This window comes from Struthio camelus, chromosome 5 (genome assembly GCF_040807025.1).
Source record: "Struthio camelus isolate bStrCam1 chromosome 5, bStrCam1.hap1, whole genome shotgun sequence".
NCBI lineage: Eukaryota > Metazoa > Chordata > Aves > Struthioniformes > Struthionidae > Struthio > Struthio camelus.
In genome coordinates, this window is record NC_090946.1 from 25,109,588 (window position 1) to 25,130,019 (window position 20,432).

The 20,432-nt window shown below is 41.2% G+C and overlaps 1 protein-coding gene across 3 annotated transcripts in view; it reads left to right on the forward strand.

Moving 5' to 3' along the window:
* The first annotated feature begins 996 nt into the window (after window positions 1-996).
* PARVA (parvin alpha) overlaps window positions 997-20,432 on the forward strand; it is a 68,716-nt gene continuing 49,280 nt past the window's right edge. The window contains exons 1-3 of one of the 3 annotated variants that reach the window (XM_068945129.1): window positions 997-1,152; window positions 1,379-1,461; window positions 1,757-1,968. In XM_068945129.1, coding sequence (XP_068801230.1) covers window positions 1,012-1,152; window positions 1,379-1,461; window positions 1,757-1,968 — 436 coding nt within the window. In that variant the 5' untranslated portion in view covers window positions 997-1,011. Of the gene's footprint in view, window positions 1,153-1,208; window positions 1,462-1,490; window positions 1,532-1,751; window positions 1,969-20,432 lie in introns of those variants that run through there. The other 2 variants (XM_068945130.1, XM_068945131.1) reach the window with 2 other exon arrangements.

Below are 20,432 nucleotides of genomic sequence, written 5' to 3' on the forward strand. Positions count from 1 at the left end.
ATATTACATTTGATATCTAATTTACATATGCTAGGTATAAAAAAGTATGGAACAAAACTGAGTAGAGATACTAGGACTTGTAAGTTATTTGGTGTGTGACTTGGCAAATGCATGCTGAGTTCTGATTTTCCCATGCTGTATAACCCAGCGCACATTACTGTCTGAAATATCTGATTTGTTCTTTTTGCCTTTAATACCAAACTTAGTGGCACAAAGGCAAGCAGATTTGTGTGCCCACAAAATCCTACTCTGCTGTGCCCACAAAATCCTACATGGACGTCTGTGTGTAGTATTTGGGTCCAAAGTTGTGTCATTGCTGTTTATAAATGCTGCAGATTCACATGTGTGTATATAGAAAGGACTCTACATGATTATTTTGCTTTCTTTTAAAATTATATTTCATTGTTTTTAAAAAAATTGTTCAGAATTGTTTGTATCCTAATCTATACAGCGCATGAACAGCAATTCTTAACAAAACAGAGTAATGTGTGAAGGTGGGGAGATTCTGCAGACAAAATCCAAACGCGCAATCAGTGCTAGAAGCCAGAGAGAGCAAACCTAAGGAAACGTGAGAGTCTCTTAACGGCTTGTGTTGATTCCTGGTTTTAAGTAATGGTGGTAGGGGTGAATGAAATTATTCTCTAGGGCATATACTAACTGCATACAACAAATACTCATTGGTGTCTATCCCTCATCAGATAACCATTGTTACTGGCTTGTAAAAACAACAATTATTAGCTGATTTAGAAATATCCTCATGGTAATTTCATTTCTCTTATTATGTCTAATGGATAGCTAGATATTTGCATAAAGTGTGTGTGGCTTTTTGCCTAAATTGTTAATCGAGTGATTAAGAGGGGAGTGAAGTAGTACATCCAGATGACATTAATGCTGTTCCAGCCCTAGATGTCTCCTGAACCAGTCACAGCCAATTACCTGTTTTAAACATACTTTTCTCTTAAGCAGCTCACCTGCAAATCAACAGAGGATTGGCACAGGCAATAATTTATCATGCTCACTAACCTTTCTTTCACATTCTTTTTAATAAAGGTCTTTTTTGGCAGAAAGGGGGAACGCGATGCCCACCTCCAACGACAGAGGTACAGGGGCAGAAAGACAGCCCGCTTCCCAAAATTGGCTCAAGGCTGGAGTGTACGTGGCAACCCGCGCGGGGACCTGCCCAAAGCTCTTCAGTGGCACTTCACTGCTCGATTAGTCGGAGGACAAACCGCGGGCCGCCGAGCTGGTGGGGGCCAGCCAAGGCCGCGGCGGGGGCGGGGGTGACCACCTCGCCTGAACGAGGCGATGTTTCAGCGTGCGGCAGGAGGGCGGGTGAGGAGGGTGTCGCTTCCCCCTGACAGAAAAACCCTTCTTCCAGCGCCTTGAGGCAGCCGGGACCCCCCGTCAGCCGCAACGAGGAACCGCCGCCCGGGCTGAAAGCCCCGAGCGGAGCAGGCTGGGGTGAGGGCGGGCTGCGGGGCCTGGGGGGGGGGGGGCGGGAGCCGCTGGCCTGGGAGACCGTTGGGCTGAGGTGGGGGGAAGGGGGACCACAGGGCTGTCGGGGGACTGGGGGGGGCGTTGGGCTGTGGGGGGGCACGGAGGGAACGGGCGCGGGCCGGGCGAGGGCAGCGCGGCCCTCCCCGGCGGGCGGGCGGGCGGGCGGGCGGGAGGGAGGGAGGGAAGGAGAGGGAGAGCGGGAGAGCGGAGCAGGAGCTGCCTCAAATGCCTGAAATAATTCCGCTTCCGTTTAGAGCAGGGGCCAGCCTCTCGCTCCGCCTGGGCTCCAAACCTGTCTCCCTTCATCCCTGAGCGGCGGCGGTGCTGGGACCGCCATGGCAACCTCCCCTCAGAAGTCCCCGTCGTCTCCTAAATCCCCCACCCCTAAATCGCCCCCGTCTAGAAAGAAAGATGACTCCTTCCTGGGCAAACTTGGCGGCACGCTGGCAAGGAGGAAAAAAGCCAAAGAAGGTAAAAAAAAAAATTTACAGGTTTGCACGCTTCCTGGGAGTTACCTTAAAATGGGGGGTGGGAGGAGGAGGAGGAGGAGACTGGGGGGGGAGAGGAAAAGGCTCTGGGGAGCGGGAGGAAGGGGCTGACTTGGGACGGACGTGTCGGGTGGGCAGGCGAGCAGCGAGGGAGGAGCGCGCCGCCTTGCCCCCGGCTTCTCCCCGGCCGCCCTGCGGGGCCCGGGCCGCCGCCGCCGCCGCCGCCCTGCCCGCGCCTCACGGCGGGGAAACGCGGGGCCCGAGCGGGCCCGGCCGCGCGCCGCCCCTCCCCCCGCCGCCCCGCCCGCCAACCGCCGCCACCGCCAACCGCCGCCACCGCCAACCGCCGCGCGCGGGCCGCGGGGTGCGGCGCGGCGGCCTGAGCGGTGCCCTGCGGGCAGGGCGGGCGGCGCCGGGCCCGGGGGTGCGCCCTAGGACGGGGCGTGAGCCGGGCAGGGGTCTGGGTGCCGGGATGTGTGCTGGGAGCGCAAGGCGGGTGCCGCCACAGAGAGGCAGCGCCTCAAAAGCCGGTGTGATACCCCCGGCGGAGGTGCCCTGCGCCTCGCTGCATCCGGGCGAGGAGAGGTCCCCTGGGCTGCGTCGGCGTGTGCACCCCACGGTGCCTGCTTGAGATTACCTACTTTTTTAAGCTGTAGTGCTAAAAAGAAGGAAAAAAAAAGTGAGGCTAAAGATGCTTATGTCTGCTTTGGTTTGCAGTGTATCGACTTATAGTGGTGTACAGCATGCTCTCAACGCATTGCTCTGAGAGAATGATGTGATTATGTTCACTCCTTAAAGGTTTAAATTTTAACCCAGTTGTTCCTAGACTGAGCTGAAAACCTTTGCCTCGTGATAGTAATCCTTTGAAGAAGATTGAGCGTGTACAAAGGTCTCTTTCTTTGTCCGTACATGTGAATTAATATCCAGGCCCTACTGAATCTGCCTATTTAAAATCCCATGAGACAGAGAATTGGAATTTAACCTCACTCACCCGTCATTTTGCAACTGATGATGCAAGCGGAGCTAGAATAGCGTCCGCTTCAGAACAGTTTTTCAATTAATGTTTGTCATTCTTAAGCAAGAAAAAAAGAGTTATGCTCAACAGACCCTGATTTCTGATATATATGTGGAGAGTGAAATTTGGCAAAGTATTTCAGAATAGTGCTAATGCCATGGACAAGGACGATAACACTTTACTTTGAAGAGTGAGCCCCTCGCTGTAGCCATCACCTGTATTTCTGAGATGCATAGTCTTGCTTTTCTATTAAAATACGTTACGCAATTGTGCTGATGTTATTCAAGCTTCTGTTCATTGCAGTTGGCCCAGAAGTTTATGAAACAGTGAATAGTGGCAAACTTTACTAGGGATCCACTTCCTTATGCCATTTCTGTAAGAGTATCGATGAACTCTAGTAGCAATGCACTAGAAACAATCTTCTGTGATGTGTCTGTATTGTAGTTATGTTTTGAGACTTTTAACTTAACCTATTTGTAGTAGATTTAGCATGTCCAGTGTTGCTATCAGACAATACTACTTTTATCAGTGCCACAGTGTTATGTCATAAATCTACAGGTATCTGTCAGAGACAGCACGGTTACTTTTATTCACAATCTTGTAATCTTATTTAAAAAAATGTGTTCCATGAAATCATAGTTTTTGTCTTTATTTCTGTGTCTCTATTAAATTTATTAAAATCTACACCTGCTATTTCATTGTCTCATCAAGTTAATATTTACCCTTTTAACATTTTGGAACAACATTGATGATGTGCTTTGTGTTTCCCAATTTCCTAAAGCTTTTTAAAAAATCACAGTGGTTTGGATTTTTTTTTTTTAAAACTTTGTGAGAATATTGTAGTATTTCATGATGGAGACAAAATGTTTCATTAATTTCTCCATAGCATCTTTCTTGGAAAGATCTTGGAAGACTCTAATGATACATTCAAGAATGTATCTTTTATTTACTTATCTTTTTTTTTTTTTTTTCATTGGAAGCACGTGAGACTGACATGTACTGGTATGGCTTTATACTAGTGAGAATGATTTTATTTTATTTTATTTTTAAATAGCAGATTCAAATGGTAATGACTTTTAAAGCCAATACGTTTTTACAGTGAACCCTTTCTTCTTCATGCCTCCTAATCTCTCCTACAAATAAATACGGGTCTGCACACTATTCATGAGCCACGTTATTTCTTGCAGGCTGTGATGCATATGGCTTCCATCTTATGTTGTACTGTCAGAGTTTGTAGGACTCAGGCATATTTGAAATTAAACTACAGCCTTCATATAGGAGATCAGATTGCTTGTGGGTCTAGCCTCTGTTCTTTGATTTTCCTGCTTTAAAGACCTTTCTAACGTCAAGGTTATAACAGAGAAATGTCTCAGTTATAGGAGTGTACATGATCGTTCAACTGTTAACACATATAAAATATTAGAAAAAGTTCAAGGGATTATTCATAGGGATTTGAAAAAATGTTTTTTTTCTGTTGGCCATATTTAGACCTTCAGCTTTTGTAACTTAGAATGAGGTACTCTTGGATGGCACCTTTTCTCTTCACATTTTTTTTCCATAGCATCTCGACCTGTTCGCTAACCTAGTTAGTCTGCTATGGATATCTACCTCATTTTGAATGTGAACATTGATCTCTAGTTATTTAAGGTCCCTAAATACTATAAATTGTTAATAACTTTTTAGAAATAATGGTATTTTTGCTATGTAGGTTATTTATTTCTCCTTCTTATCTACCTAGCCTTGTGCTTTGTGATTTTAGTATGCTAGTAGAGTAAATTCACCTACTGTGTTTCAGCTATGTCAGTATTTCTTCATCAGTCAACAACTCTGCTTATTCCAGTTTATTGCTGTTATTAATGCATAGGCAATAGAACAAGTCTTGTTCTGTTAGTCTTGCTTTGTGATTTTAGTATGCTATAGTAGAGTAAATCTGCATAATAGATTTCAGCTGCGTCAGTATTTCTTCATGAGTCAAAAATTCTGCTTATTGCAGTTTATTATTATCTTTAATGTATAGGCAACGGAACAAGTATTCCTCTTCTAGATGAATGTAGACGATGCAGAGGATGCCTCTGTCATCCTGATCTCCTGATCAACGGGTTTATGGGCCTGGCTGGTGCGTGCTATGGCTTTTTTCCAACCTGCATGCCTTCAGGGACAACAAAGGGGCTGTTGCAGCCACTCTGTTTCAGTCCTGCATTAAGCCAGACCACGTTCAGGTTACATACCTGGAAACAAAAGCTCAGAAGCACACCTGGGTCTTAGAGATTAGCTGTTGCTCAAGAAAGTCATTGAGGCTTGTGCTCTTGAGAGAAATAAGGGGTAACTGAAAATTTCCTTTCTTCTAGTTGATATAAGCTCTGCTATTACATAGAGGACAGAAACTTACTGGTTTTCTTTGGCCTTTTATCATATGGTGTAAAAGTTAATGTTTCTAAATAATGCAAAAATGTTTTATCTGTTGTAGGGAACATACTAATTACATTTTAATACTATTTATTTATGTATCTAGATAACTGTTGTAGAAGTATATAATTGTATGTATTAGGTTTTGTATTTTTGCCATCAACAGACATTGTTAACTGTCAAAACAATATTTTTATACATCACAATAATAGAGCCAGTGCCAGAATGCTCTACCAAATACAAAGCCATTAGGATCTGAAGTGATAATAGTACAGTCATGCAAGCTATTTATAAAATCTGTGTAGTTTTACATGTAGCAAAAGTGGCTTACAGTGCAATATAAAACGGATTTTTGGTAATACCTTTCATTTTCATATAGCAAGTCCTTCCTTACGAATTTCACAGTTCCTGGCAGTGGTGATTATTCCACCCGTGTTATAGATGAGAATATCGAGCAATGTAGAAGTGAAGTGAATTCTCTAATAACGCAGTACGAGTTGTTGGCAGAGCAGAGAATACACACCCTACCACAGCAGAGAAAAGGCTGATCATCTATTGTATATCTATTATATATTATATGATAATTATTGTACTCTATACCAGGACAGAACAAAGAGAATAACTTGAGATTCTGTTAGTTGAGATACCGCTCATGATGTAAGTAGGGATTAGTCATGCCTTAGGATGTATGTTAATTTGCAAAATAAGTTGTCATTAACTATTAGAGAATATTTATGAAATATAAAATCTGGGAGTGAGGAAGGCAAAGCTGCTTGGGTCATCTTCTGTCACACAGGGCTGTGGCCTGGATTTTATTTACAGTATCTCATCTTCATTGGTGTAATTCAAGGGTAAGAGCATCATACTTTAGTCTTTCCTGAGAGGGCATGAACAACTGCAACTTTAAATAGTGTATACATTTTGTTAAAGGAACAAAAACTACAAATGATTAACTATGTTTAAATTTACTATAATTACCTTTTTAATGCAACAAAAAATACTGAGATAATACTAGAATATTTGATGACCTGTTTACAAGTGAAGCAACTATAAGCAAGAATTAGCTTATAGTAAGATTCTGTCCCTTTCATTCTTGAGAAGTGTTCAAAAATTAAGCCACCCCATATATGCCTTTGAAGGATTCCAGTCTTCGTCTATCAGGAGGTAAGAGCCATAGTGAAGCTAATTTTACTAGCCAAAGCCAACCACAAGTTAAAAAAAAAAAAAAAAAAGTATAAGCTCCTCATAGTACTTTGTATTGTGTACTAAGCATATCTTTATACAAGTGCAAGGAGAGAACAGAATGACCTCTTTTTTGGGGGTGGGGTTGTATATTATATTATCTTATGAATTTTTCATGGTGGGTTCATTAAGGTCATATGTGATTGCCCTCCTTGAATTTTCCTGGCCTGGCAATTATAGACATACAAATTTAGCTCCTCATAATAGCTTACCTTAGTAGAGAATCTTAAGAATTGGAACCTGACGCTCTAATAAATCTGTGACACATTCAGAAACAGAGAGCGAAGTTCAGAATTGCTTAAATTGCGTAGGAGCAGATGGAAAACAGACAGCTTGGACCTGTGAATTGGGTAGAGAGCAATTACTGCCCATTGTATGGGCTTGGTCAGTTTTCCGATTGATATGACATCAATTTCAGTAATTTGACTGCTCTTCTTCCTAGCTTATTTGGTGTTGATGGGCAAGAGAAGGAATGAATTTTCTTCTAGCTTCCGCTTATATGATATTTCTTCTTTATCCTTCATATGTTTTGGTTTTATTTCATTTCAGTATGTGAGGTCACAGTAGGCTGTGTTTCTGTGTGTGCCTGAGGGAAAATTACGATGTTAACAGCATAAAATATTTTAGATTTGCTATTTCTTGATATTTCCCTTCAATTTCTTAGTCTCCATTTGCTACCATAGCACATTTCTAACAATAATATAAAAATCGGAACAACTACAAATTAAAAATAAGCGTAGGGTGATGAGAGCTCTTCAGCTATTTTAAATAAAAATTTTTGTCTTTAAGGAATCAGTGACTAAAATGCCTTGTTGTGAGACTCTCTGAAAGAGAAGTCATACCTTGATCTGGCTTATGTATGTGCATTGTACTGTGAAAGAAATGTATTTGTTAGTATACAAGGAGCATTCTGCTGAATTTTGAGATTTTTGAATTATTTTCTTTGGACCTGTTTCTGCAACTTCTCTTTAAGCAGAGTAGTGCACTATAGATACAAAGGGCTGTTTTTTGTAACAGTAGGACTTATCTTTTGCTCATCATCTGTTTGTTTCTCATGTGAGAGATCCTAGACTAACTTAAATGCTTTGCAGGTTTTTTCTTTACTATTGCTACCTGATGCTGTATTTAAAATGCAAATGAAGTTGAAAGAAGAACTGCTGTGTCTTACCTATGCATATTAGCAAATATGTTGGTAATAACATATAGTATGAAGAAAATCAATGGGCCCGCGTGTGCAGATTTCATAGCAATGCTTCAAAGATGCATGTAGCATTTTCTATGAAGAAGAAATGGGTTGAGGTAGGTTTTGCCATCACTCTTATATAAATCAGTAGTTCTGAATTTTCATTTTTACTGCAGCATATCAGTGCATCAACCCTAGGCCTTCTTGTGCTATTAGAATAGCTGAATGGTTGTTTTTGATGACTGACATAATGTGCTTTATCTCCAGGCTTAATGTGTAGCAGCTGAAATGTGCTTATACTCTTCTTTCCCCTGTAAACTGTGTTACATATTCCCATGTTCTTGGTGTGCTGCCACAGGCATCATAGCTGCCTGTTTAACTGATGGTGGACAAAAGCTATTAGTACCACCTTGGAATAATTATTGCCTTGGAGCAAGTTGTGTAAAGTAGATAAAATACTTCTGTTAGGTGGAAGGAACATGGAAAGTGAAAAAAATAGTAGAGGGAAGAATCATCTGCGTCGTTTGTTGTCATTTAATTATTACAAGCCTTTCTGAGCGCATCTACAGTGTATGGAAGGAAAAGAAAGTACTAAAGAGAAGAGCACTGCGGTTTTGTTTCCCTCCTTTGAACCCAGATTGTTGGGGGGTATCTGGGGAGGTCTTTCTGTTCTGACCATTGAAAGGATTGCTCAGTAGAAAGATGGATAATTGCCTCTGAAATGCTTCTGGCAGTGTAGACAGAAAACCCAACCATTGCTTATGCAGTGATGGCAATAGCCCTCTAGATGCACGCTCTCCGAGGTATACCTAAATAACAACTCAGACATGCTTGAAGCTGTTCGTCACCTGTTGGGCCTTGCAGCATTAGGTTTGTGTGGGTGACAGTAACAGCTTTTGCATTTGATAGATGTTGGATCTTGTGGTGCCTCTATCTTGCCTTCCTGCTCCCTCTTTCCACAAGTACTGCTCTCTGCAATAAGCAGCATCCACTCAGCACTGTTGTTTGTTATCTGCAAGACACTGTTAAGCGTTATTATGTTTATATGTGGCTAAATCAAGGACTAGGTCCTATTATGTTAGGCAATATACATTCACACTCAGTGGGAAGAGCCCTGTCCTCAAATAACTTACAACCTGGAGTTCTTTATCCGTATTTCTTAAATATTTTCCTGGACTTTTTTTTTTCTTACTATAATCTGCATTTTAACGATGTTTGTCATTTCAGTTCCTTTCAGTTTTGCCAGTACTCGTTTTTGTGATCTCATTGTGAGTTTTGTTGCATCTTTTCTTTGCATTTTCTCTTTGTGCCTGGTTTCAAGAGTCTCTCTCTCTCTTCTTTTTTTTCCTTAACAGGTTTTGGCTCTGGTTGGTTCAGGAAAGACTTGCAAGTGCTGCCTGTTAATGCATTTCTGAATCTCAGAAGTCACAGACAATCCCAAAATTACTAATTAAAAAAAATGTGAATTTTTCTCACCAAATATTTACATAGGGCCTAATCTAAAAACTACACCCACAGAGCATGCAGTGAGTAGATGGCTTGGTCCGTTTGTGTCATCTACAGAAACCCTGAACTGAGCAAATGTGTAGGAATTTGAGAGTCCCAGATGCCTGCAGTTTGCCGGGAAGGTTATTCAGTCTGTATCCTGAGGTATCACTCTCTTGGCAGAACTGAGCATTTAGTGCCTATTTTATGCATATGTCTCTTAGCGTGCGTGCAAGTCTGTGAAGGGGTTAGATCCCACAGCACTGTAAAACATTGGATATGTAAAACATGCTGACTGCACTGAAACGAGCAAAAAAGCCATGGTGCTACCAACCTCCTTTTTGCTTGTGAAGAGGCAAAGGAGGCCGTGATGTTGTCTCGCTTGAGGCAGGAGGACCCAGCCACGCAGTAAGAAGCATATGTGGGAAGAAGACATAAAGCCTGGCTCTTCTGCCTCCCAGAGGAGCACCCCAGCCATTAGGTCTATCCAGATGCTTTTGAAGTAACTGAAATGTCACAATCTTTTCTTACTCAATACATAATTAAGGTGTGAAACTCACTGCTACAGGGTGCTTTGGATACCAGAAATATTTTAAAAGGGGAGGGGAGGAGGCTAGAAATGGGATTGGGTGGATTCTAGATGAAAGAAAAAACGTCTATGGTGGCCTACATGTAACTTGCAGTTCATGAAATCCCTGAATATTAGGAAGGTATCCCAAGGGAAAGCATTCTGTATATTTGCTTTTTTCTGTTTGTATCCCTAAGAATCCATTTCTGGCAACTGTCGGGGGCCAAGACTTAGATAGAGGGCTGGGACCGTGGGCTTAGATGATCATCTGTTCTGACCTAATACGACCATTGATTCTGTTCTCTGAAAACATGCATGCAGATGTAGAGCCATTGAGCTCTGTCTTTGCATTTAGCTTGCAAAATTGGCCTTAGATTATGTGGCCAAGTTAGCTGCTATGAAAGTGTGCCTTCCCCCCACCCCCCCATATGTTTCCCATTTGAGCTGTTTCTTAATCCTCTGAGCCTATAGGTTTCATACAGGATAAAATCAAATATGCATAGAACAGGTTAAAGGAAGTAACAGCTGCTGCTCTCATCTCTGTGCCCTTGCCACGTGGAGTAGAGTGGCTGCTACCGGGGAGGTGAAGGGGAGAGGGGAGCAGAGCCGGAGCAGAGACAAGGAGCATGACTGTGGAAAGTGGTCGCTCTCTGGTGGGAGCACTGGGCCGGTGCTGCTGGGCTGGGAAGAGATACAGTGCTGGGGGCAGGGGTAAGGGCAAGGAGACTGTCTGCCTGTCAGGCTGTGTCCATCCCTGCCCTCATCTCTTCAGCAGCAGCTGCTCCCCCTGCTCCTGGCTCTGCCGTGGTTGAAGCAGCAGTGTCCGCTGAGCTCTTTAGATTGTGGTGAACAGGCGTGGATGGGATGCTTGGTTGTTTGGCAGTGCTTGCTGCTGCAGCAGCTGTTCCTTGTCTGTGGGGAAGAGGTGGTGGGCTGCAAGCTGCCAGTTGGACCGTGCTTTCATATAGGTTGACAGGCTTGGGTCACAGGATCACAGACTGGTTGAGAGGTGGGAAGGGGCTTCTGGAGGTGATTTAAGAGGTCACATGTCTGAAGGTTCGGGAACTCAGCTGAGGGATGGTGGGCTGGCCCAGTCCCCCAAGCTTGTGGCTCTGGGCAGGCATTGTGAAGGCATGGTGACAGCATACCTTGTCAGTTCTTTTCAGTCTCTGCTGTAGTTGGCTAGATAGATATCAATTATCTAGATAAAAGGTAGAAAAGATTAAAGTGGTAAAGTAAAATCAGCATTAAACAAGTGGATGAATAGCCTCCAGCACTTCCAATTTACAGGACAGAGCCCTGGAAAGAAGAAAAAAATAGCTAGAGACCAGTTCAGACTGATGTGCCTTTATTTCTATGTTACTTTTTTACTTGCATCTCCAGATTTAAAATATGATATCCATAGTATCAGACTCATAAAAATATGCAAGACTTTGATGTTAGGATGGATGTAACCAAACGTAGCTGTCAGAAGAAAGTAAATATTCAGTTCTCATTTTCATTCTCGGTAAAGTCAGCACACTGTCAAGAAAATCTGTAATTTTAGAACTGCAACATTTGTCTTGCCATTTAAGAAATCAATCTTGAAGGTAAGATAAGACCAAGAGACCAAGACTCTGACCAAGAAAAAAGGTTGCACTTTGGGGGGGGTTTTAAGTCTTCTTGAAACCCCTCAGCTTAGACAGCTTCCTGTAAGTGTGCAGGTCTAAACTTTTGTGAATCTCACTCGGACAGAATGTCTGGGCTATGTCCTATTTTCTTTTCTCTTGTTTAGTGCCTTCTGCAGTCACTATACCATGTCTTCCCTGCAGACCAAATAGTTTAATATCGGGCTCTCTGCTTGTCTCACTGAGGTGAAGATAAGAACAGTCCAGTTCTTTTGTTACTTCACTGTAACTGAGATCAAGTGCTTCCTATTAACTTAATCCATAGAGTTTTACAGCCTTTTTCAGCAAAGTACTGGTGTTGCTAAAGGTGAATTCAGCAGTTGTAGGGGCATGGTCCTTTGCAAGGTGAAACTTCAGAGAAGCAGTGGTTGAGGAGTACCTGAAATATTATTGCTTTCCCATCTGCTGTGTCTGTTCTCTTCCTTTTCCTCCCCGCACCAGTTCCTGGTGAAATACATGTTGCTTTTGACTTGTGCCAGTAATGGTAGGCTTATTTTCTTAGCTAAAAAGCAGCCAAAACCAAAAAGAGATGACCCTTGAAAGGACAGTTAATACTGCACCAGGTGCAGTCAGTGCTGCACTGGAAGCAGGGGAGGATGAGCTGGAATCTGGGATATTTTGCGTGCAGCTCTTCTGAATGAAGGGCTGGGGCGGGGCTGAGGCTTCACTTGCTCCTGGTATATTCCTTGCACCTTTTCCAATTCATAGTAGTTCCTGTGTCCTTTTGAGTACAAGGATCACAGCTCTGGCCAGCCCTTACTAGCTGTGTAAGGGAGTGGAAGACTTTTAACCTGCTGCTCTTCACTATGCAGCTCTGTGAAGGGACACTCAGAGCCTTGCCCTTTATATTTATAGTTATACATTTTCTGTTTGGTGTGCCTATACTTACTAATACATAATATTATTTGGTTGCAATGTCCTTATCCCTCTTGGGTTTGGGTGTGTATGTGCTGAGTGAGCCAGTGAGTTAATTCACTTAACGATGACCAGATTGAAATACAAACAAAAGATGTCTTGGACCAAAGGCAAAATCAGATCAGCAGCCTTAAGTGAATCTTTAGCCTACTGTGCAGCTACCCATTGGCAACCCCTGTTCAGGCCAGAGAAAACCAAGGGCCAGAAAAAAAGAATAACAGGGATGTGACTGGTCAAGAATAAGTTGCATTGGCATAGCTGTGTTAGGAAGATTAACCACCATCTGTTCACAGTAAGCCTGCACCTGGCTCTAAACTGTGCCACTGTTCAACCAAGTGATGATCTTACTCAAAATATTTAAGAATTTCAGGGTTATGTAACAAGGCTGTACAGTCTCCCAAATGTTTTGCTTTCCTTTTAGTTTTGTAGTAGTTGCTGTGTGAAATAATTGCACATGTTCCTGTGAAATATTCTTATTGTAGGTGTGGGTTAAATACAAAATTCAGGAAATCACATTGGTCCTGAGCTAGTGATACCGCTTCTCTTTTAGTCTTTCATTTCTCGACTTCTTATTGATGTTTATAGTAACCACACATAGTGTACCATGGCTGACAAGTACTTTACTCATCTTATTTTTCTTAGATAATTATTTTTGCAAATGACCTGGAATATTTCTGTGAGTCATTCTTGGCAGTTGTAGCCATGGTTAAGTCTTTTTGTCCTCTCTGATTTCTGCTTAGCATAGAGCTGGTTCTGTCCTCTTCTCTTGGCTTGGAGTGGTAGAGTGGTCTGTGACGCTAAGCCAGTGGTGGGTAAGTTTAACTTTCGTTCATAGTGAAACCTGTGAAATTCCATTTGGAAAAAGAGACTTAAGTGGGGTGGTAGGAGAGGGGCACAAGAATTGTCAATGACCACTACCCTCCTGCAAAAGGTCCACCCTGGACGAATGAATGGAGCCTGAATGGAGTGGAATAGAGAAGAGCAGCTGTACATCTCCAGACCAGAAGAAATTCCTTAGACATGAAAATACAATCTGATGCTGCAAAAGCTTTGAATGCATACAAAATCCTAAATGTAGTCTAAACATTATAATTTCCTGACTGTTTGAATGTTTCTTTAGTATAGTTTTTTTTTTTTTTTTTTAAGGGAACGTGTGTTCACAATAAGAAAAATCAGTGACCATATCTCTGGCATTTGTACTGAAGTAGCATGTAGTACTTGAATCTGCTTTGGCTGCCTCTGAAGTAAGAAGTCTTTTAAGTGCTTCGCTCAGAGCTGGCCTATTGACTTTGGTGATTGCACCAGTGCACAAAACACACACTTAATTCAGGTGAAGTTGGCTATGATTGAAACACAGGATGGGGAAAGGGAGTTGTAAAATCAAAATTTTTCTTTCCTTTGGAGAGATCAGCTTTTTCAACTAGCTGTATTTTTCCGCATGTGTTCCTATAGTGCTTTCCTGTGTGTCATGCCTACTAAAATTTATAGAGCTACGTATATCAGTGATGTTCAGTAGACTTCAACATAGACCTCTTCAGACAATGTGCAGGTAGTTACTGCTGGTTTCTCCTGTATTAGGACTTAACGCTCCAGGCTTTCATTTACCCCAGAGAAAAAATGCAAGTTGCCTCTTACTGCTTGGCCATGGATGTTCTGGCTCTAGCTCTTAACAGAGACAAGTAGTTATGTCGGTGCTGCCCTGCCAGTAGTGTCTGTGCTTCTTTTGCTTTCAATTGATTGTTTGTGTGGAATTACAGACAGCCTGCGACTTGGGTTTTAGGGAATCGTAGGGCTATGGTGGACCAGCTCCCTGGCTTGGCAAACAAACGGACGTCATGCTTTGAAAACAGATGGACAAGAGTACAGGCAGCCTAGAGACCACATATGTGCAGCAAGTGTGGGTGTTAAGGTCAGAATTTTGCAGACAAGAATGTCTAAATTGCTGTGCCCTACTTACCCAACTGTGAGCTGGTTTAATGAAAGAGAGAGTTTGGACAGAGAAGTACTTTGAGTACACTTAGTAGAAGGAGAGAGATGTTTTCTTTTGTGTCTGTACAGGTGGCCCTTTTGAAGCAAGCCAAAATAAGCTTCTTCACCTGGGCAACAGCCTGAATAAGTTGGCAGGGTGTGAATCCATTTCCAATGCGTGTAAAGAAGAGCATTACAGTTTGCCAGTGTGCAGCTTTTCATTTATTTTTTTCTTAACAAATTTCTTCTTTGGCCATCAAGTTAGGCTGAGGCCTAATAATTTTTTTTCTCTTAACCGTAGGCAGTTCTAAAGCAGAAAACTATTAATAGTGAAATATTGGTTTAGAAGAACACTAATGTACAGGGGATTCTAGAGCGAACGAGGCAATGCTGTCAATGGTTCAGATTGTTCTTAATTACAATAATAGCATTATAGGAGCTGCAGTTGCTGTCAGGCACAAAAGAAGATAATGATAATGTCAGAGTGCTCAGAGTAAATGCAGTATAATGTATTGCAGTACTGGATTCAAAAGATGGTATGCCTAACTTGTCATCAGAGTGCATGAAGAAGAAGAATGGTAAAAGGCCAGAATAGTTGTTGTTGTGCTATGTTGTTCAGTTTTTTTGTGGCCTGTGCTTTCAGGCTTAAGAAAAAATGTCGGGTCCCGTGTGCTTAAATGATATGTAATAGTTTTACTGGAAGGTGTGATCACATCTGTCCTCCCCACTTGGAACAGAAAAAATGATCCTTGCTTCTAGAAGGGAAGGAAATAGGTATTGGCTCAGGACCATCGTATCCTGAACACATTTGATATTGTTCTTATTAAAAATGGAATAAAAGAACATAAATACTGTAGATTGGGCTCTAAGTCAGTACTTCCAATCCCAGTAGCCTCTGGAAATAAGTCCAGATCTATTTGATGCATGGGATCCCTATTTATAATGAGCCAAACAAAAAATTCAGCAATTCTGGGGATGTCTCAAAGCTGGATTTGAATTTTGTGACTAGAGGCCAAATCTGAACTGCAGTACTTGTAAACATTTTAAGGCCCTATGCTGTTCACTCAAATTCATTACCATAGAGGATGAGAGTTTACCATCTTACTGCAAAGTAAAACATGTCACAAAGTGGCTCATGCTCTCCGATTCTTGTCACTGCTTTCTTATAGTTCTCAAATGTAGATAAGGTATAAACTGGAAAATAGTGATGGCGTTCTTTTTTATCACTATGAGTGTTGAAGGTGTCTTCGTGTCTTGGACACATCTTAAAAACAATTGGATTGAAAAAAGTAGCATTCAGCTGATTTACATCTTTGTTATTTTGTTGTTGTTCAACTGACTTGAAACAGTTATTCGCAAATGAAACAAATTATATAGAATCTACATAATTCTAGGAGTTATTGTCCCATGCACAGGATGCCAGCACGCTTTCTAAATAACCATTTTCCTGGAAGGGCAGCAGGGTGCAGGTGCTCTGTAGGGCACAAGGTGGCTCCAGTTGACGAGGAAAGCTGGCGAGAGTGCAAGGAGGGCCAGGAGTGAGTTCAGAGGAATCGGCCACAAGTGTGTCAGGCCCGGCGTGTAGCATTCCCTCTGCTGCAGATCTGGTATTTTGAGTGTGAACTAAATCGTCATGGCTCTGTTTGGAGGAAGGCTACATCTAGTTTTAGAGCAGGACTAGTAAATTTCGAGTGCGTTTTGCTTCTTGTATTTCATTTTTGAAGGAGTTACCCACTGGATTTTATCAGACATTATGAGCTAAGTTACTTTTGTTCTGAGAGAGAGGTAGTAACTCCATGTAAAGAACAGCATTGCCAGGGTATGCTACAGAGAAAACAGAGCTGATGTGCATACTTTTGGAGCAGAAATAAAATAAGTAAAATAAGCTGGGCAGAAGGATAAAGCACAGATTCAAAGGTTCATGAGAAAGTTTTTTCTCAAGAAGATCATTAAAATCTGAAGCGTTTGGGGGGAACAAAATGAGTTGATTAGAAAATCCCATATTATAAGCAACCTTAATCAAAAATATCTTGCGACTGTCGTTGGTCTTGCACTCTGTAACAGCAGCATTTTTATTTTCGGAGTCTCCTGGAAGTGAATTAGTTTGCCATTTCTATTTCCAACACAATAATAGTTGCTCATAATGTGTCCTTACATAGAAAATTTTCATCTGAGCAATTCAAAACGTTTGAGAGTTTTCACATGAAGATAGGAAGGGTTTCGAAAATGATGTACCCGTACTGCCTGCATGGAGAAACTGAGGCAGGGGAAGGTGAAGTGAGTTGATTTGCTCATGTGACCTTATGCAGAGTAAGAAGTGGAAGTACTCCTGCTGTTCACAGATTTTGTTATGTTTTTAAATTCTCTATTGCATGTCTTGATACAGTTTAGATTTTTATATGAAACTGAACTTTTAACTGTGTAATCTTTGTACTGGCTTCTCTTTTTTCTTCTTTTTTTTTTTTTTTACAACAGCTGATCTGCTATGTAATTTTTTTCTTTGTGTGAGTTAGAAGTTTTTTGCATTTCTTTTTTTCTTTTTTTTTTTTTTTACTCTAGGTACTGTTACAGCAGGCATTAGGTTAAATACATTAAAGCAATAGTATTTTTTGATGTGTGCTTTGCCTCTATCTCAAAGGAGGAGGATTTAGTTAAGAGGTGTAAGCAGTTTTACTTAATAACAATCTTTAAGATCTTTTTTTTGCTGTAATGGCAAGTATTAAAATAAAATCATAAATCTAACTTTGCCACTTTATTTATTTTAGAAGCCTTAAAAAGTTAACAGCTTTCCTCTCTAATATCTGTTGTTAAATGTAGCAAATAGATGAGGCATAGGAACTACCTAATGTTAAAAACAGAATAATGAAAACTACAAATCTAACTTCCTAGAGTCTCTGCATTTTCAGTTTTCCAAATTAATTTTATCAAAAGTTAACAGTGGACATGAATACAATTAGTAACTTCCAATATTAGATCTAATCCCCCTGTTCTTCATTCAGGCAGAACGCCCGTTAAGGTCAAAGAAAGTTTTGACTGAATAAGGAATGCAACGACCGGCCCTAGTTCTAGGACATATAGGGCCAGATTGTGGGTCACAGCCAGCTTAAAACTGTAGAGCTCCAGTGATTCCAGATCTCATGCCTAATAGGCCGATCCTTCACACTGTTATGATGGTACTTTATTAACATGTCAAATACAGAAGAAAAAATGACAATTTTATGGCTGTTCAGAATTTTATTAGCATGTCTTACTGTGTTGTATTTTTGAGCTGAAATTTTGCAAATATATCTTCAAAAATATTTCCCTGTTTTCATGAGAGAGCGAAGAAAATAGAAGTAATCAAAAATTGGAATTAAATACTCGGATAGTTTGGCCAATTAATAAATCTGCAGTTGCAGAATAGAAGGTCTGTGGGCTGGAGCTGGCTCTTAACTTAATGTTAACTTACATTTAATTAGCCAGACCAGATGGAAGCTGGCTAAGCAGTGCATGAAGGCTTGTGGGAAAAAGACATAATCTTCCATTTTGTCAAAGGAACTAATACCACAGATTAAAGGTCGGTGTTCTTTTCAGAATTTAAAGAGGGGATGCATAGTGGCAGACAGCAAGAAACAGCAAGGGCACTAACAAATTAACTTAACCCCTAGATGACTAGTATACCAGCTCTGCTTCATTTGATTCCACAGATCAAACTATTGGTTTCCAATTTTAAAAATAAATCCCAAAGAGATAGGGATGTCTATAAATTTTGCTGTCTCTGGAAAATAGGCTCCAATGTAGGCAATTAGCATGAATAGAGAGAGGAAGCTTTGGAGAAAGTGTTCCTGTACAACTGAGTAAAAAATCATGCTGTTCAGATGCTAAGCACTTGGGATCAATCTGACAAACCACTTAATTCTGTGCTAACAATAAGCATGCAAGTAGGCAAGTCAAGTAGACAAGTCAAGAAACCATTCACGTGCTTAAAGAGGTGCATACATGGATCAGGCCAGAGTGCACAGAGTTGAAGGATTGAACCATAGTTACATACTACGTTAACACTTGAAAATGTAATAGAAAGAGTGAAGCGGAAGTGGATCTGTCAGTTGCCGTCTTTGCATATTTTGTTTACAGTGGAAATACTTGTGCAAAGTCTAGCCTGGGAATCTCTTGATCCTTCAAAGTCAGTGGGAAGCATGCTGTTGATTTAAATGTATGTTCTGGATCTTTGGGTCAGAAGAGAATGACTACAGTTAAGAATTCAGGACAGGCATTGGAGGGGAAAATGTAGGTTTTGCTAGCTATTCTGTTGAATATCCCATAGAATTATCCTGTGCAAAGTGAAACAAGTTCAGCAGAAGGGATCAGTACAGCTCCATTTCAAGCTACTGTGTAGGCTGGTGATTGGAGTATTCACCTGAAGCTGGGAGTTTTCACCTCAGATTGAAGAAGCATTTGTATGTGGGAAGCCGATACTCTGAGTGAACGCACTACTGATTGGGATGTTGGATAAAGGGAGGGTATAGCGTTTGTTTTGTATGGGCTTAAACATCTTTTGAAAATGTCTATTAAAGGAAGCCAGGATGTGATTCATCTTTTATGAATCAGATTTATGCTTGAGTCTGGGTTTCAGCAGCTGTGTTCACATCCAGAAGTAGAGAGTTTGTTATCTGGTGGACTTTACCAGCAGAGATGCAGGCACTGTAGAGCTGGTGGGTATCTTTTGAAACCCAAACACATACCAGACTTAGCTGCTTGAATTGACGCTTAGTTTCCTGCAGTCTCCTAGGAGTCTAACACAGTGTATTTTTAAGCACATAAAAACAAGCCTTTCAAAACACTCTGGAGTTTTCTTCAATTTCACAAAACGTTTTTGCTCCTAGAGTTACTTACCTATAATTTATCAGGTCTAAACTTTGCGAGAGTGGCCGAAATTTTTTTTACCATCTGATGGCTGCACCAATTAGGTAAAATTATCTGAATGAGATCAGCTCAGTTCTTAAGAAGAGTTAGAGTATCTTGCAAATCTCAGTTAATAATCTGCACTTTCCGACAGTCCCGGGAGACCAGGGTAGGGGACTGAATGAACCTGAAAAACTCTGCAACCTACTTAAGATTCCCCTGTGTAGCTCGAGACGCAGTACACTGAGATAAGGAAATCTGTGCTGTTGTTCTCTGTGCCATTCATAGAGCATGGTTAAACACAGGACTCCAGCCCTATACTCTGCAAGGTGCAAGAATTCAATAAAATAATTCTAGGGGGAAAAACTGTATCAGCTGGAATTAGAGCACATGGATTTGATATCCTACTAAGTACTTTGAAAGCTGTCTTGAAAAAAATTTTGATTTGCTGAGTACGTATATAACTGCTGATGCTTTACTCACTTTTCTCATTGTTAAAGAATTATATCCTGGGGATAGAAGGAGAAGAATTTTTACTAGTCACCATTTACTAGAATACATTTATCTACAGTTACCAAATGGTGGCACTGGAGATACCACAGTTATGTTCCATTTTGAGTTATGACATATTTCAGATACCGCTTGGTGACTAAATTTTTGCAGGGAGTGGTAAGTTTAAAAACAGCCATAGCTGCAAATGACAGAAGTAACATTTGCTTATCATATGACTGACTTCAGCCGTTGTAAACCCAAAGAACTATAGGAATAGGTAATGTACTTTTTGGAGAAGCGTAGGTAGTATGTAATCTTCCTAATCAGATAACACTTACATTCCACATCTGAACCCAGCATCTGTTCTCTGATACATGCACACTGCCTCAGTTGGAGAGAACTGTGTAGCCCAGAAGGATTTGACCCAACAAGTACATCTGAAAAGAACATTTAGGAACAAAATAACTCATTAGCCCTTGATGGTGGTGCATTGGACATCTTCAGGTGGGGATCGCATTCGGTTATGTAAGGGCATAAGTATCTACAAATTCTGTCCTCGTTACAGTTCTGTTACAAAAGGTGTTGTTGAAATTGTAAGAATTTGAGAACTGCCCTTTTGATGGAA